Source organism: Struthio camelus, chromosome 5, assembly GCF_040807025.1.
Source record: "Struthio camelus isolate bStrCam1 chromosome 5, bStrCam1.hap1, whole genome shotgun sequence".
NCBI lineage: Eukaryota > Metazoa > Chordata > Aves > Struthioniformes > Struthionidae > Struthio > Struthio camelus.
The window spans coordinates 29,701,623-29,719,823 of record NC_090946.1 but is presented as its reverse complement, the minus strand read 5'-3'; the positions used below and the strand labels follow the sequence as shown (position 1 = coordinate 29,719,823).

General features: G+C 42.7%; 1 protein-coding gene across 1 annotated transcript; it reads right to left on the bottom strand.

Moving 5' to 3' along the window:
• SLC5A12 (solute carrier family 5 member 12) lies at positions 1-16,798 on the bottom strand. Its single transcript, XM_068944061.1, has 15 exons — positions 16,442-16,798; positions 14,557-14,622; positions 13,023-13,074; positions 11,353-11,420; positions 9,742-9,896; positions 8,585-8,725; positions 7,444-7,573; positions 7,015-7,103; positions 5,107-5,219; positions 3,384-3,451; positions 2,849-2,935; positions 2,009-2,187; positions 1,813-1,916; positions 1,502-1,623; positions 1-159 (listed from the first exon to the last, which is right to left on the bottom strand). Exons 1-15 carry the CDS (start codon positions 16,796-16,798, stop codon positions 1-3), a joined length of 1,890 nt encoding a protein of 629 aa, XP_068800162.1.
• Positions 16,799-18,201: the final 1,403 nt, after the last annotated feature.

Below are 18,201 nucleotides of genomic sequence, written 5' to 3'. Positions count from 1 at the left end.
CTAGAGGCGAGATTCTGTGCTCATATTGGTATAGGATTTTTCCTCAGGATTGTAACCAGGTAACTGGCTTTGGTTTTCTTTCTCGACTTTATTCTGGAAGGCATCATCTGTTTCCGCTTTCTTTGTAGTAACATTAGGCAGATTGTTTTCAAAGTCCACCTGGAAAAAAACACACAAGAGTTTGAAGGGTGAGTTATTCACTGCATTTTACTACTCATTAAAAGGTATCTTGTTGCATTTTGAAGTTTTGATATCCTTTCCCATAGAAATCTGAAGAGTTCACTATTTAAAATGACTCTCAGACCCACAGCCATACATGGTGCCGTCCCCGCCCCGACACGCACACACACATTTACTGATTTTCTCATTCCCTCATAGAAAGCCTCAGACAAAAGCAGCAAAACCAGTTTCTCACAGCTCCTCTGTTCATGTTCTGAAATGGGCTCTAGTTGTGTTTCAAATCACTTCCATTTGATTTTTCATGAGCATATTTATCTACATTTTAATGGATTGTCTTTCTGGTCATACCTATACTTGCCTCAGTGTTTCACACTGCAACTACTTGGTTGATGTTATCATTTTATATTTCAAGTAAATATAAAGGGATAAAGGCATATGATATTTTTATTTTACTGCTTTTATTAATATGGGGAGCCTTTTTTCCCCCTCTAGAAAAGTTCTAAAGGAAGTCTCTGTTGGAGACCTAAAAGCCAAATGAAACAGCTGAAGCAAATTTAGAGGCGCAACTGCTCTCCAGGTGGAACCATCCTGCCACTGTCAAATCTAATGCAAGCTGTGTGGGGCGAGACACTTTCTACGTTATCCCTCAGCATGGTGTGCCTTGTAGTCTGAAGATTACTTTCAAGATTTAAAGATACTTGTAAGTTAGTCTAAAGCAGCTGAAAACATAGGAGTTTTTTGCACTGCCTTATTTCTCTAAACTGAGCAGCTTTTGCTAGGATGAAACAACTTTTTTTCTATGCCAACTGTGAGACCAGCACAAGGAAACGAGGTGCTCGTCCATCATGGTTCATTAATGCGCTACAAAGCACCGTGGCCTCCCGTGAGGGCTGGAGGGGTGTTGGGTGTTGTCTCCTTGCTCCCAATGGAGCCTGGGCTCGGTGTGAGGTGCAGGCACTGGAGCTGGCACCTCCTTGGTGTAAAGTGCAGTTTCACACCCAGGGTTTCTGCTCAGCCAGGCCGGGGGAGGACAGGCAGCCCCAGCATCCACGGGCCGCTGGTTTGTCCAAGGGCTGTGATTCTTTCTGCACTAGCAGACAGCGAAAATATGTAACCTATTACTGACTGAAGCAGTGTGGAAAGCTTCAGCTTTCCTTGTTTCCACTTTGTGATGCCTACAAAGAGCCCTTGCATGATTTTTAAAAATGAGTGCTGAAATCATGTCTCTGCATGGCACACACACTCGTACGCATATGTGCATGTACGCACACCCCTCTCTAAAAGTCAAGGCAGGGCTGTCGTGACCTGTTAAAATACTCACGTCTTTGCTGCTGTGTTGCACACCACACCAGCACAAAGTTTTGAGTCTCTCCGACCAAAAGCAAAACAGGTTGCAGACTGGCTTAATTAATACTGGTGGAATGTCTTCTCCTTTACTAGGTCCTGCAAGGGCAAAATAGCAATTAATGATATGTAACTCCATGGGGAACGCAGACATAGGCTTGGAGAGCCTCAGCCTGCAGGTGGGAGCGAGTTAATGCAGCTGTCCTTTACGAGCTGCCAGGTGGGTGTTGCTGGGCCCGCAGCTGAGCTGTGTTCTGGGGCAAAACCAAAATTTGGGATTAAACCAACCTGTGGCAAAGCTAATGAGCAGTCCGGTGGCAATGCACCCCAGGCAGCCGATAGCACTGAAGTACAGGTAGGACAGGGAATACCACGTGTCTGCCAGCAGCGGCCTGCGAAAACATGGCAGGAGAGGACAGAGCAGCTTGTGACAGTAGTTACCCACCAGGTACGTCTGCGTTGTCTTCTGGCTGTAGGAAAATACCTGGCTGGAGCCGTGGTGGGAGCCACGGTGGTGAGCGTGTCGGTGCTGTTGGCTAGTATGCAGCCTGCCGTGGAGAGGTCCAGAGGGACGGCCTTAACTGAGGGCACAGGGTAAATGAAAGAGCCGATCGCAACCCAAAAAGCTATTGTGATCCCAATTAAGAGGCCTCCGATTGCACCCTGGGCAAATATAAAAGAGAAACTGTTGGTGATAACCAAAATGCAACTCTGTAAAGGTGAGTTAGGTAATAGTAGGTGATAATTGGTTATGATCTTATATGATCCTGGTATATGTGGGTATAAATCAGTTGTATTTTCCCTTAACTGATGTATGAAACATGGTGATTTATTGCCCTCTAGCAGTTGGAGTTGAAGCAAAACTGTAATGATTAAAGCTACAATTGTGGGGTTGTTTTCTTTCTGGATAACGATGGTGGAGCAGCTCTCAAGGCGGTATGAAATGGCCTTGTCTTGTGTTTTGCCTGACTTAGCAAAGGCAGAGCAACCGAAAGCAGTGCGCCTCTCAGCAGGAGTGTCTGCTGGCACCCCCCCCCCCCCGTTTTTCCTCCTATCTTTAATTATTTTAATAAGAAGCTCAGAAAAAAGGAAGCACTGAAATGTGGATCTAATTATGCTGCTGTTCAGTAGAGTTAAGTTCAGACGGGCTAAATTCAGACAGTGAACAGGGACCTCTAAACTGTCCTCAGACTCCTCTGGCTCTGCATCTTAACATACCCGCCTGGAGTCTAAATCTGAAAAACAACCCAACCTTAAACATGCACTTTTAACCAGACAACACCAAGAGGTTTCCTTTCAGATAATGATAGGATTTTTTTCTTACCTTCCAGTTAACACAGGGAAACAGAATTCCTATGGTAAACAGCCCCAGCATGGGCCCCCCGCACATCCCGTGGATGGTGAGCGTGGCCTGCGGGAGCGGAGGAGAGGCACAAGCTTAATGCCGGAGCTGGAGAAAGCCTGTGCAATTCTCATTTTTAGTCTTTAAATTAAATGTGATTTCTTTTCTAATGGCAAACAGAGGGGGAGAACGTGCAAATGGTCATTTCGGTGCACAGCTAAAGAGAAAAACAATTGCAATCAGCATTTTGTCCCAACCCTGAGCGAGTGGCTAGGGAGGATGTTTTTTAAGGGTGCTCTTTGATAGAAGAGGCAGTAAGGTGTGAGTGCCTGGACGAATTACTGGGGTCATGGGGGATCTGGGTGGCAGAGCGCTGGGCTCTGAAGCCGGGATTTGTCACCGAGGAGGCTCTGAGGTGTGCGTCCTGTTGAGCGCCCGGGGAAAGCGGCATGAGATGGAGAAGGCGCCCGCGACCGTAACGCAACCCGTTTTGCCCTGACTGCGGAGCGCCCGGTACCTGCACGACGCCTCCGAGTAGCGAGGCGGCCGCCGCCATGGCCGTGCACAGCGCGCCGAACAGCACACCTGCAAGAGAGCCGCCGTGAGCCGGCGCCACCGGGCAGCCCCGGGGGACGGCCCAGCGAACGCCCGGCGGCGTCTCGCGTGAAGTCCCGCCGATTTTCTTGCAAAAGGGGATTTAGCAGTGAATTTAACTCAGAAAGGGTGTCTAGTGTAGCAGCAGTTCCGCCTCCATGCCTTTAAATAGCTTTTTTTTTTTTAAATGGTCTGACCAAATTAATTCAGCAGTGACACGCAAAGTAGTTCTATTCGTTTGACACCAATTTTAACTTTGCGTTACGCAGAACTTTGTATTAATTTTGAGTCAAGCTGACTGTTCTCATCTTATACGCTAGTACAGCTTGTTTTAGGCGATAAAAATGATCTGTCTAGGTCCTGAGCACAAAAACTTAAGAAGTAAGTGGCAAACGACAGAGAGAATATTGCTTTGGTGCTTGTATGAACTTTGCAGTCATCAGTAAAAGGTTATGACACATATTACGCTACTTGTAAAGTTGTCCTAGAAATTCAGATCACCTCAGACTCCTCATGTTTTGCTATTTCCTTTGTTTTTCACTTGTCTGTTTCAGCTGCTGTAGTGATTAATTTTTCTGAGAAACTGAGCAACCTGCCCTACATGATCTTCTAAGCTTGAACAGGAAAGTTTTATGCTATAACATAATAGTATGTAGTAATACTGCTTTAGATTAATATGGTAATAACTACACTGACAATGGTTTTTGTATTACAAAGAAGTTTCCGGAGAGCTCCCCAGTGCTTTCAGCACAGGAAAAATGATGTTAGCATTTCTCAAAGGATTTTGCCGTAGCCGCTGCTCACGACGGCCTGCGTTTGTTTCCGTGCAAAGCAGTGCCCACGCTCAACTCTACTGCAGCATCAGGCTTTGTCGTGTCTGTTCACAAGCAGTTACGCTGCCACAGAGGTTTCGGAAGGAGGAGTGCATTTCTTAAGCAGGTGTATGGACACTGCCATGGACTGCTTGCAGAACTGCTTTTGGGGTGAACTTGTTCCTGTGGAATAAATTTTCATTGTTCTACGTGAAGTAACGTGCGGACTTCTGCAAGCCAGCAACAGGCTTCCCTGTCCCTCCTCTCCTTTATTTTAGCCCTCTAACTATAGAATAGCTTAAACTTTTGTAGCTTTACTTATAGTTCAAAGTCGGTCCTACCACCGCAGTCCTTGGTTTTGCTCCCAGGAAGAGCACGCCGTTCTGTACTGTCATACGTGTTTGCTTGGTTCATGGCCCATTAATGGGTTTCCCAGGTTTGCAGTATCAGTACTTCACAGCTCCGCTCTGTGACAGCTCAAATGTTACTAGACCGTGTTGTCGCGTAACTAAAACCAGGTTCAGTTAGTTCTCTTGTAATTATGTGGCTGAGGGGCTCAAGTGAAGAGCCTCCCCTTTGCTGGCTCCTTTGATCGGTGGTGAGGGTGTGGGCTAGAGAGGCTTTTCCCATGGTGGCTCAGGTCACAGGCTGGTGCCTTGCTCCCCAGAGAAACCTACCTTTCTCTGGGTTGACCGAGCAGACAGCTTAGGGCAATAAAGCTCCTCAATAAAGTATACAAAATCCTGCTCTACTCTGTGCTATAGTAATAGCAGGTAAGTGGGGGGAAAGAAAGCCTTTTCCTCCAAACAAATCACTACCACCTGAAGTACCTACATAAGCCTTTGCTGACCCATGTGCTCCTCTTCTCCGACATGTCTGGGAAAAGTTCCTTGATAAAGTCTTCAAAGGTAACGGTCGCTAAAGCGTTAATGCTTGCAGCCACTGTGCTGTAACAGGAGAAAACAAGGATATAAATAGGAAGCAAAATAGTCCGAAAATATAGAGAAACGCTGCCTCTGGTTCAACCTTAATACTATAAAACATAGTTCTTGAACAGTTCTTTCCTGAACGAAAGGAGTGTCATTGGGAATTCAGGGAATTTGGGCTCGCAAGGTCTTTGGGTAGCAAGGGTTAAACTATAACAGCTTAGTTCTATCCCTGGCTCTTTCGAAGATATGTCCTAGCAAAACCGTGAGAGGAGCTCTTGTGTCTGATGAGGAAAGAGGATGTGAGGATGGTTTCTGTTCCTCCTGTGGTTACTAGAGGCCCTACTTCATGCTGACATAAGATAGAAACTCTCACTACATATCCTAATTGACCCTTCAATCGATCAAGCTGCAAAGACCTTCAAAATATTGAAAGACTGCAGGATAAAGGTGTTGCTTTGTTATAAGTCAAAGAGTGTGCAACGACCACTAGTGATACCCTGTTCCTCCTGAAAACATGTTAGCAAATGAGGTGGTCTTTGAAAAGACTTTCCAAAGAGTGCCTGGAGCTTTTGAACTAGTCCAGTCTGTGAATTTATAATACCTCATGGACAGGAGATCTTTCCCTTTGCCATGTAAGAATAACTATTATTTAGGATATAACCTTATCATCCTTAATGAGGTCACAGCATATGTAGCTAATGCTCCTGGTTTCCAGTTTTCTCTCTCTATTCTGTAAAATAATTTGAATATTCAGTAACTAGAAAAATCATCTTTGAATTTGCAGGATTATGGCTCTGATTTCCGTGATGTCTCTCTGAATTTACACACTGGAAGGGATCAGCACCTGTTCCAAGAGCGTGACTTACTCCTAGATGCAGCAGAACTTGCTCCTGAGACAGTGCACTATACTGCCACAAAATGTCTATTCTGTTTTCTCACACAACTATAAAAAAGGCAGAAGAGAAATAGTTTGAAATAGAGCCAGTCTTTGCAGCTAGGCAAGTTATGCAATCTGATTAAAATATTTAGCAAGTAGGATCTTGCAGCATCAAAACCTATCGCAAAATATTTGGTACTCAATTCTCTTTATTCTGTTCTCTTAGTCTCCTTCCAGGAGCAGCCAGGGGCTTCTGTGTGTTTTTGTTTTTCCTCTATTGACACTTCTTGCTTCCCTTACTCTTTCTACAGGTGAGAGCGTTTTGAGACAGCCTATTGGAGGCTGCCTCTATTCTCTCTGTCTAATGCCACCAGGAATTTAAATCTCTCTCTCTAATGTTCCCATAAGTGTTTGGATGTTTGGCCTGCAGAAGATAGATACTATAATACTCTGCAGCACCAACCTACAGAACAGGCAATTCCTAAAACATTTCTAGGTAGTCTGCTTATTTCCAGATCTAATTCTGTGTTTATATACAGACAGGCTATTCCTAACTGTGGTGTTGTGGCAATCAGGTTAAATAAAAGCAACTTCATCCTGAACAGCTCCAAAGTTATTTACAGAAGCAGAGCTTTTTTTTTTTTCCTTTTGGCGAGAGAGAGAGACCTGATATTTCTTCAGTTTTTTCTACCCTTTTGTTTATGTTGATAATGCATTAAAAGATATCGCTGAAGCGGAGCTAGATTTTGCCATGAATATAAAAGCAAGGCATCAAAGCACTACTGCTCCCCCTCCTCCTCCTCCCTCCCCCCCCCCCCCCGAAGATACTAAGAAGGACAGTTATGCGTTTCTTAGTATTTCACATGCTGACCCCGTCCTGGCTGTTCCAAAATCAATGGCAGGTAGCAGCTGAAGTGTCATTTCAGGCTCACAGACCTTAGTGTTCCACTGAACGCACAGGCAACAAAGAGTCCCGGGACTCCTGGCATCGAAGAAAAAATGTCCATAACAAAATATGGCATAAGCTGGAGTAAAAGAAACACAAGAGCGACACGGGAAGTTAGCTAAGGTTTTTCTGGGTTGAGGAAGAAGAGCAGCTGCTCCTGACTGTGCTGCAAAACTGATTTTGTTGGACTAACAAGATATCTCAGATCTTGAGAGAAGGGGATGTCATTCTGTGAAACTCCACAATCAAATTAATGCTACCAGAGTGCCAGAATGGACATATCCTAGCCCTGCTCCAGCAACCGCTTCAGCACCTGTGGAGCTGAAAGGACACGCAGTTTCCCCCTAAATCTATGCGGTGTGTATGGTGCTATGTCTGGGCCCAAAACAGCACTTAATCATCATAATCCCTGTCTGTACCTGATCCGGTGCTGAAATGAAAGCACCAGTCCAAGGGTCACAATCCTTATAATGAGAATACATCGCCAAACCAGAAAATACTGAGCACACCAGGACTATCCAAAGTCCTAATAAATTGAGGTAAAGTGCCCTAGAAAGAAAGAGAGAAATCCTGTTTAATACAAGATAAATGTGGAAAAGCTGTTAGTGGTTACTTATTTTGAACTCTTTTGAGAGAGGCCTTAATCAAAGCTAGGTATATAACTTCTGAAACGTCTCCGCAGGTAAGTGTGCAGCAAAATACTACTAACTTCAGTGAAAGCTAATTCTAGCTCTCTTGCTGGAGCCGGTTCCAGCTCAACACAGTATACCAGGGCTCGCAGGTCTTTTTGGACTTGGTACCACTGACGTTCTTGCTGTTGTAACTCCCAAACATTTTCAGAGACAGAATTTCAACAGAGTCAATTGGTATTATCCATCATAACTTAAGAAGAAGAATATGATCACAACTAGTGTGTTTAAAAGCCTTTAAATGTCTTATAAGAAAATAATTATTTCCTTCTTCAGTTTCAACCAAGCAATAAGCATTAGGCATATGAAGAAGTTTAGTTGTTTGATAAATTGTGCATCCGGTTTTGTGCATACTAATGCTGAACTTAAGCTAGTGGGTTGGAGGCTTGTTCTATATTGCGGAGTTTCACCAATTCCATCTCCACGGATTATAATTATTTTCTGTTGGGTATTTGATCTGGCTTTATTTAGATGATGCCTTGTCCTGTAATACCCTGTGAAATCAATAACCACTTTTAATGAAATACAGCATAAATACACCTCCAGAAAGAATGATTTTCCAAGAACGCTGCAGAGGGCACTTCTTCTGCATAGATATCTCTTCCATACTCTGCTTCTGAAGACTAGTTTGGCAGCCTGACCCCAAATTAATAAGCTGTTAAATAAATAATAAATTACCTACCTACCTACCTACTTATGTCATGTAGAGCCAGAGGGAGTACGACTGTCAGGACAAACCTCTGCAGATCTTTCCAGTGGCTTACATACAACCACCCAATGGGACGCCTATATTTATTTATCATAACTGGCAGACTGTAATTCCAAGTCAGTACGTTTGATTACTAGAATAGTTTAAAGTTAGGTAACTTACAGTTTTGCGTGCTTTTCTGATTTGCAAGAAATGCATCTCTGTATCGTGGACTGATTAACTCCATAGACTCCTAGCCACGTGAATGCTCCCCCAACGACAATTGTCCAAAAGGTGTGTCGTCTTAAAGGATCCATATCAAAGCTAGAAGGGAGACACGGAAGCAATTCAGTTCACTTGTTTAAACACACTTTTATTTAGCAAGAGCTAGCTGAACTTTCAGAACTATCTGGTCTATTATATTATAATCAGAAGTACTGCATTGGTAACACAGTTTTACCATACGGATAACATCTGGTGTGTGTGTTGGGGGGAGGGAGGAAAGTATGGTGCATTTTTTTTTTTTTTTAACTTTTATACTGCATCATTAAATTGGGATAAAAAATTATATATATATAAGCTTATTATGCTCAAATTTCAGATCTCTTTCATATCACGTCAACAGACTTGTAAGCTATCATATCTGTGAACCTGATCTCAGCAAGTGAGAAAGCCACGTGCTAAACTTGAATTCCCTAAGCTCCCTTAGTTATATCATCATTATATATTATCTCTATCACAAGAAATGGCTTCAGTTGCAGTGGAGTTTTTTCTTTTTTTTTTCTTTTTTTTTCTTTTTAATGAAACTTCATTGCTCAGTAATTCTAACCAGTATAATTAAAGTTCCTCTTTCCAGCTCTTAATCTTTGTGTATAACAGATGACGCTTGACCTTCCTGCTAGTTTTTGTCAGTGACTTGCCTTGATCAATGGACTTGTCAGTCACTGCCATGGACAGCCAGAAGAGCAGTGTGTTACCCCAGCACGTTGGTGCACTGCTAGCTGCTGTGGTGAGGGAATTTAAAATAAAGTGATAGTCTTACAGATGGAGAATGAAATAAATATCCTGTTGGAAAGAGTAATTGTGTTCTGTGAGGAGCTAGGCAAAGAAAAATATGCAAAGCTCTCTGTCAGTCCAGTAGGGCTTTGATCTCTTTGAAGAGGTTAATAGAAAGAGGAACTAAAGTTCTGGAAGGTTTACTATGTTCCTGAGAACTGAAAAAAAGTAAGGAATAGGCTTCTGAATCGCATAGTTTGTGAGTATTTTTGGCTTGTTGAGAGTAGTGTTTATAAACATTAAATGCACAGAAAGAAAAAATCCGCAGCATTTGTTTTTCTTACTCGAATACGTTTAGTCGTGATCCTTCAGAGGCACGTTGCCAGATGTTGGTCGGGCTGCCGTTCAGAATAGTCCCTCGGATCAAAACTGTTATGAGGCCAGTCAGCATGATGACCATTTGAAAGACATCTGTCCAGACAACAGCTTTTAATCCTCCCTAAAACAAATAGAAACTGAATGCTCTCATCTTCCTTCTTGTTGTTTGAGTACAGTAAAAGCTAAAAGTACACCTAATCTCAGGAGTTTATAAGCTGTATGCATAGCATCTAGTAAATCAGACTGGCCTTTCCTTGAAGAGTTTCTTTATATTGTCCCATAAAGGTTGTATTTTGCAGATCGGAAAACGAGGCAAAGACTAAATGATTTTCCCAGTCATATAAGAATACCTGACCTCCAATCAAATGCTTTTTTCTTCTTCTTTATATGTACTTGAAGAAAATGCCATGGTGTGGAACAAAAATTTGGGGAATAAAACTTTGCCTGTGTTTGTACTTCCCACGGTGTTCTATACGCTTTTCAGAGCTCAGTGGTCACAGTAAGTTTAACAATACAGCAAAAAGAGCTCCAAAAAGTCTGCAATTCAGCTTTCTTCCATAGCAAATTTGCTATCTGATGAAACTGATGTTAGAGCAGCACAATCAGTGTTTTCAACAAGGACCTAGTGAAATATTAAATCTATTAAATCAAATAGTAATGATAATGTAGCAAAACCTACAGAGCTTAGCCAGTCTGTTTGCTGTTTACTGTGACTGTGGACTGATGGAGTAGCCTTTCTGAGACCCATCAGGCTTCCCTCATGCCTCTGGGCTTAACTTCCCAATGGGAGTGAAAGATTGAGATGTACTTGTTCTGCCCTGAGCCCAATTTCTCTGCCATTTCCACGGCTCTGGCTATCTTTTATTATTATTATCCTAAGTCCTATCCAAAGCCATAAACCAAGCAGACATTCATTTGCTCCAGCTTGTGGGACTCATGTCCATAATAATCCAGGTCCAAAATATGGACTAAAACTTTTAAAAGTACACTGAAAGTCAACTAAGTCTCTTAGGTGCTTTTGAACATTTGGATACAGCGCCTACAAGAAAACTGACCCTCTTGTCCATTGCTCGTTGACTTCCCGAGCTTTTTACAGGTGCATCAGGGAAGGTCTTGTGTCGCTTTGACTCAGTAGTAAAGATCCCTGTAAGCCCTGTTAGGTGAGCTTCCTATGTTTTATCGCTCTGTTCTTGAACCAGGGTGACACCAGAGATACATTTTTCACTACTATGTTTTTCCATCTATAACTTGCAAAAGATGAGAAGAATCTTCTCAAAAATTTGCTATGGTGAGGGAAGGTTTTCACCTGCATGTCTGGACTCTGCCTCAAGCTGCCTGACTTAAACCTTGAGATAATACAGTGGAGTAATTGGGAGGAAATAAAGTTGGGTGTTGTCCCCCCTAAATAGATTTATACTTTAGGATCTGAAATAAACTTATCTCTATGTCCTAGTATTGCAGACTTCAGTCCCTCAGACCATATTTAGAATTCTCACTTCTGTTACAGCCTTTCAAGCACAAGGGATGGTTGCGTTAGCAATCTGTGTTTAAGCCATTCAATTGTGCCTGTTACATACCAAAGTGCAATAGAAAGTACAGACAATTCCTGTTGCAGCTACAGAGCCCCAGAGGTCAAATCCAGTGACTGTGAAACCGAAGAAAACCAAATGGTTAGCAAAAGGATAGTAAGAGAAAAGCTATCTATTACTCTTAGTAGGATGGAAGTAATTATTAATTTTCATCTTTTGTGTCTGTTAGGCATTCTGCTGGATTAGTCAAGGTTTTTGACGCTACTGGATGCCGTTTTGCTTTGTTGCTTTCTTGCAAATTGGGATTAACTACCTTTCAAGGGTGTAAAAGTAGTTCATATGTAAAATAATTGCAGAAAGAAAAAACGTAATTCTTATGGGAGATTATTTTATGAGCAATGCTTTCTTTCTGTTTCATGTACAGGATTTTCTTTTGCTGAAAGAGTTTGTGTTCTTCCAACCATAAATTTCAGAGCAACAAAGTTCTTGGGAGATTTCCATTGAATCCTAAGGAAAAAATCTAAGTTCCATCCTCTGAAACTAGAAGTTTAACCTTAGAACTGTGCTGACTGTGCACTAAAACAATTTCGCCTGTTCATTTTGCTTCATAAAGTCTCTATGCAAGATAAGATGTGCAAATTTTAGTTTTGCTTATATTTAGATCTCTCCCATGAGACTTATTTTGTAAGGACAATTCTAAGTTCTCTTAGTAGCAAAACTAGTTTGGCTTAATAATGGAGGTGACCTTCTGAACAACTGCCACCTAAAACGCAGCCTAGCTCCCAAGGAAGGGAACTCAGCGCTGTGCGGAAGGTGAATACCAGTGAGACTGCACAAACCAGATGCAACTCAGATGATGGACTATGAAAAGAGCCTCCAGATTTCTTCCCAATCAAATTTGGGGAAATCAGTTGCTTTAGGAGCTTACATTGATTCCTTATGTCGTATGATTGTAAAGTTATTGATCCCAGCTATCGTGACAGATGCTGTATTCCTGGTCTTCAAAGGCTGATTAAGGAAGTTTGCAGAGAGCAGGGTAGCCTTCAGCTCCAGCTACAGGGAATGGAGCTGTGCCCAAGGGGGAAGTGAATGAGACGTTGGGTAGAAAATGCGATAGGATGTTTAAACATAACCATTGCCTCTAGGGCCTTGTCCTTCCTCTTACCTGAGAGACGTCATCGTGCTGGAACAGAACTCCCCGTGCCTATAGGGTACCTATAGGTGTCATCCTACAAAGTAAACTGTTCTCTGCTCCTTTAGAGACTCATAGCACCCTCGGCTCTTCTATGTTTCTGCTGGCAGCTGAGCAGTTGCCACTACTTTCAGACAGAGAAATCTCAGCTCTGTCCTGTGGGCATTAGCAGTGGCAGCAGTGTGAGGCAGATGGGGAAGGAAGGAACCAAAGTACAGAGCGCAGTCTTGGGTCGCCACCCGTACTGTAAACTTTGTCAGGAGGTTGAGAAGTTGTTCATTGCTAACTTTGTAGGCTGTTAGTGCAGAAGAGCAAACGCAAGACTCGTGCTAAAGTACCAGTGTGAGGGAGAGACCTGGAGTATCAGAATTGCAGAACTACTAGGTGAAGGCAAAAAATCTTCCTACGGATCTTCTGAGGATTTTTTTTTTTAGCCCTCTTATTTACTTTCTTCTGCTTCAGTAAGTCTGCTTGTCTTGTGTTGTGGTTATTTGGGGTAGCCATGTAGTTTGGCCTGGAAACTTACCTTGGTTGAGAGCCAGTGATGGAGCATAAACCACTATTCCAGTGTAAAGGATCTGCAGGAGAAAAAAGTTCATGGGAAAACCATGTCTGTGAGCGCTCAGTGATAAGGACTCTGTTTAGAGAGCAGCTCAGAGCAAAGCACCAGAGGTAGAGACTTCTTGCAAAATTTAGATCAGATTGTACCATATATGGCTTTCTTCTTCAGCCTTTACAAAATCGAAATCCTTCATTTAATTCCTTTCTGATGGAGTTAAGCCACCACTCCCTCTCTGTGTATTTCTTATTTCACCCATTGCTAAGATGATTAGATGTCCAGGCTATACTAATCAAATAGAGAGAGGAGCCCTCAGTAAAACACAAACAGTGATGCGGAAGTAACGTACGTTGGGTCTTGGAAATTAATCTTCCCTGGTTCCATTTAATCCCTCTCAGAGTACTTAATGCTTTTCATGCATATGTTGTGGCAGAATTGAGGGGGGGAAACAAAACCTGGAAGTAAACAAACTTCTGAATCTCTTGCTAGAGCTTTAGGAATTAATTAAATGGAATTAATGTAGAAAGACAGGCAAGTGTTCCAGCTTCCCAATTTTCCATCAAACACACAATTAAAATAATCTTCTGAGAAATCTGCCAAAATTTCAAATCAAAAGACAAAAAGCTATTTTATGTGTACCATAGTACACATAAAGCCTTGACTGGCTCCTTAAGTGCTTTTGGGCAAGTAAAGCTCATCTTTACTCACTCAACTTCACCACCCATGAGCCAAAAGCAATACTACTTATTTTATCTGCACACACAGGGGTGTGGACCAGCTATTCAGCGTTTGGCACTGCAGAGCAGTTTATAAATGCAGTCTATAAACGTCAAGCAGTGATTTCTGTCCCCTTAGGTGTCAGGCTTCACCCCGGTGGCCCAGTCACTCAGGCAGCCGGCAGGTGGGCAGCCCCGTGGTTGTGTCCTGCCTGAACTCCTCGGGCCACCTGGGAGGCGCCAGGGTGGAGGCTGCCTCTTCTCGTCTCCCCTCTGCCGGGACCAAACCCCTCCCCAGCAGGAGCGATGCAGGGCTGCATTGCCTCCAGAACAGGAGAGCTTCACCCTGGGCTCGTAGCCAGGGAGCTCTGGATGTAAATGTGCCCCTTTTTTTAAAAAAGTGTGGCTTTTGTAGGTTCTCACAAAGAAAAAATATATATATACATATGTGTGTGTGTGTGTATGCTCAATTTTCTTGGAAGCAGAGAGGCTTCAAAGAAATGTAATGAGGCCAAGCATGTGAGAAGCTGTGCAAGTGCAGTACTGCATCCAAATGTCAAAGGCAATAATAATGACAGACTTTTTTTTAACTGTAGGTCGGAAGAAGCTAGGAAGTAGGAAAGCAACCACTTTCTTCTTAATATTCACAGTCCAGCTGGAAAAATTAAGGGGAAAAAAAATTAAAACAGCTCATTAGGGGTGGGGGGGGAAGGTGAGTCTGAGGTGAGTGTTGCAAAATAAACATAAGTGAAATTCTGATGAACAAATAGACAATGTCTTCTTACCGTCTGCAGGATGTAGATCAGTGTGGCAGCTAAACGGACCACTTTGTTAAATCTTAACTCCAAATACTAGGAAAAAGAGGAGGTGCAGTAAATTGCACAAGTAGCAGCTATGACACAGCCATTAACCTCCTGTTAGCCCCGAGTAGCAGCTTGCTTCACAAGTACAATTACAGACAACTGACGCTACTGCTATGACTAGTACCAGGGAGCATGATTATTCTTACTGGTAGAGATAATTATATTTAAGAGATCTTATCTGTGGAATATACTTGAAATTATGTGTTGGGCTGAAGTATTCAATACCTGTTTTGTATTCGGAGTAACTGAAGGAGCCCAGAGGCTGTATGGAAAAGAAACTTGTACTTCATTTTGAGGTTTAATCTGACTGTATGAGCGGGAGACCTGAGCTCGTCTCCAGGATAGCTGGACTTCCACAGTGGCCACAGCAGTGGTGGAGCAGGTGCTCCACGTCCTAGGCCAGAGTCACCACCTGAAGTCTCTTTGCAGAATTGGCGAAAAAGTTAAATCTATGCTGCTAACTACAAGCCACCTTGGACCCCCTGGGTCTCCCTGCCCTTGAGTAGTACTACTGTACTCTCCTTTGCGGACAAACTACATGGGTTTTCTATCTTTTAGAAGACTTTAGATGTAGTACTTCAAATACAGTTTTTCTTATTAATTGTATGTTCCTCTCTTATATCTCTTGCACAGTAGTGTGGCAAATTTGCCATAAAATAAGTAACTAATTCACATAATTTGATCTGTTTCTGAAAATAACTCATGAAGTCAGCAAGGTCATCTTGCAGGCGTGCTTGAAGAGACCCTCTGACTGCAATGAAATTTTCAGCAGTTAAAATAAGTGATTCCTTCTCTGATCTTGCACCTAAACCATCTAGAAAATAGTTACTTTTGGCAACTGAAATAGCTGGTCGGTTATAATTGTTCCCAGCCTGCGACTGAAATATTTGCCGGTACCCAGGCAAAGCTGTTGAAGCTCGTCTGTGGCGCTGGGTTTCCAAGAGTGTGAGCTATTTTTGCTGCTGGGAACCGCTGGCTCCCTGGCGGGTCTCTGCTCACCCTTGCCCCACGCGCTCTTCCAGGAAACGGCCCACAAACTGAAGCTGACACAGCTGTGGCAGCAGGTTCAAGTGGCTAAACAGCAACCTCAGTTGTCCAAAAGCTGCCCGACGTTCCTACAGCGTGCGGGTGACAACAGCTGCATGTTGTGCCCCTGCTAACAGCATCGCAGCTGCTGGCAGGGCTTGGTTGGCTGTTTTTCCCTCCACTGATGGTCTCTCATATGAAGAAAATAACGTGTTCGAGGAGAGCCAGGCAAAAACCTGGAAAACTGGAAGTTCTTTAATTTCTGTTGCTGGCGAATCCCTAAATCCATTCTCCAGGCTTTATTAATTTATTTATTTAAAAAACCTCTCTTTCTCCTCTCCCCATTTTGTGGATATAAGAGAGTCCACTTTTACAGCAAGTGGCCCAACCTCCAGATCTAGACTAAGTTTGAAATTAGATCCTGAATTTTGTTCTTAAAGTCCCTCTTTAATAACCACGCTCTAAAGTAGAGTGAAAAAGTTATTTAAGACCAAAAGCATCGCAGGCACTTTAGTTATTTTCCAGTTGTAACATATTCTATACTAACCAGTAAACTTTTTTTCTTTGCTATGTGTGCATAGCAGCACCACCGATCCTTTATTTTTGCCTGCAACTTATGAAATACAAATAACTAGCTTGTATAATCAGCTTGTTTTAAAAAAAAAAAAATTCTTGTATTGATACATTTGTTTTGTAAATTTCTGCCATAGATTTTCTCTAGAAATAGCAATATACATAATAAAACTGATTTTTATGCTGTAATAATATCTTTTTTACTTACCTCATAAGTACTTGTAATGCCAGATCTGTAAAATACAGGTACAAAAAGTTCAGCAGTAAAGATGATGGCAAGTGTATGTGCAAGAGTGAAAAAAATGAAGGATGCCCCATAGCGATAAACTTCAGATGGCGTCCCCAGAATTGCTACCGCTGACGTGAAGCTGGATGTGAGAGAGAAGGCTATCGGTCCGCATGTCATCTGCCTGCCACCCACCAAAAATTCCTTTGAACTCTTCTTTTTCCTCTCTTTAATTGCAAAAAGGACTCCAATGCTAGCAGATACTAAAAATAGTGCTATAAAAACAACATAGTCCCAAGCCACAAATTTTTTGATTTCTGGAGCTACAAAGTTTGACATGGCACCTGGTAGATAATTCTCTGGTAGGACAACTCTGGCTTTCTGTATCAGTTGCTCTGAACTGATTAATTCTCTCACCGCAAAGATGGTTTTTGTAGCTTAACAATGACAATAATAAAAAAGGAAGGCTATCTAGCTATCAGATCTATTTTTTTTTTTTATTCAGCTCACTTCTGCAGGGAGGGGGGAAATGCTTAGACCAGGTTAGAAAGGCGCTGTACACCCTTAGACCCTAGCGCTACCGATATTTCTCTCAGATTGGCTGGGCTGGGGAGCTGATCTGAGAAATCTATAGTACGCTCCCTTTTATCTCTGAGATTTTAATTTGAGGTTAAACATTACCCTGACCCACTGACTTGATCTCCCTGTTTTCTAACCTCTCCGTGTTTTTAAATAATAAAATGAGAGTAATATAAACAAAAAAAAAAAAAAAAGGGGCGGGAGAGAAATGAAGGAAGGCCTGATGTACAGATCTGTGACCTTTACTGGTGGGTCTGTATTTTCAAAGGAGCAACTTTTTCATATGGTTAAAATCTAAACTTGAGCACCAGCAATAGGGTTCACAATTGTTCTTTGCTGCTAAATGTGCTCTTTGATGGACTCTCTGGAACTTCAGACTGCCATAAGGAACTGTAGGGTTTAATGATTCAAGGTAACTTTAGTGCGTTTCCCCCGTGGTAGTCCAGCCTAGGCAACGTAATGCTTTTGGGCCCCTAGGGAGTCTCTGGATGAGCAGAAACTTAGGTTGTGCGACACTTAGGTGTGCGGATGATTTCTATTTAGCAACTGATTTTTTCACTCTCTGCTATTAATGGCAATTTCAGTTGTAGCTAATACGGGTTCACGTTGTGGAACTGAAGCTGTGTGCTGTGAAGAGGTATCTGCTTCACTGCTCTGTGTACGATTCGGTCAGATTCGCAGGAGAAGAGGGCCAGAGAGCAGCAGATAAGGCAACAGCAACACTGTTCCTAACTCCACCTTTGGGATATTTTCTAGAATTCAGTTGAGTTCTCCGTGTGGGGGGCAGGGTTTGTTTGTTTTGTAAGTAATAACCATGTTACATCAGCCTTTTGCCATAATGACACATTTTTGAAAGAAGCAGACAATGACTTGTCGTACTCAAGGATAAGCTTTTATAAAGAGAGAGGGTCCTCGGTCACAGCCCTGCTGGAAGGGAGGAGGGTCAGTGGTCCATTTCAGAGATGATTGCGAGCTGCGTGGCAACCTGGGGTGCAAATCTCCAACAAGCAAGGCTGCTTCTCTTCAGCCCTGTCTTAGGTTGAGGATGGATGGGCGCGCCACACCCGTCCTCCTTAAATCATCAACAAACTGCAATGTTTTTGCTGTGTCATTAATAACCCAGCAAATAAGTGGGTTTCTAGATCTGAAATTTTGTGCATTCC

Bases quoted from the DNA above. Each gene is read 5' to 3' on its own strand.
- SLC5A12 (XM_068944061.1), bottom strand. From the start codon at position 16,798: ATGTCAAACTTTGTAGCTCCAGAAATCAAAAAATTTGTGGCTTGGGAC. The intron at 11,421-13,022 runs GTAAGTTTCCAG...TCGGTTTCACAG, and splicing joins ATCACTGGCTCTCAACCAAG to TCACTGGATTTGACCTCTGG. The intron at 2,936-3,383 runs GTACCGGGCGCT...CCGCTCCCGCAG, and splicing joins TACTCGGAGGCGTCGTGCAG to GCCACGCTCACCATCCACGG.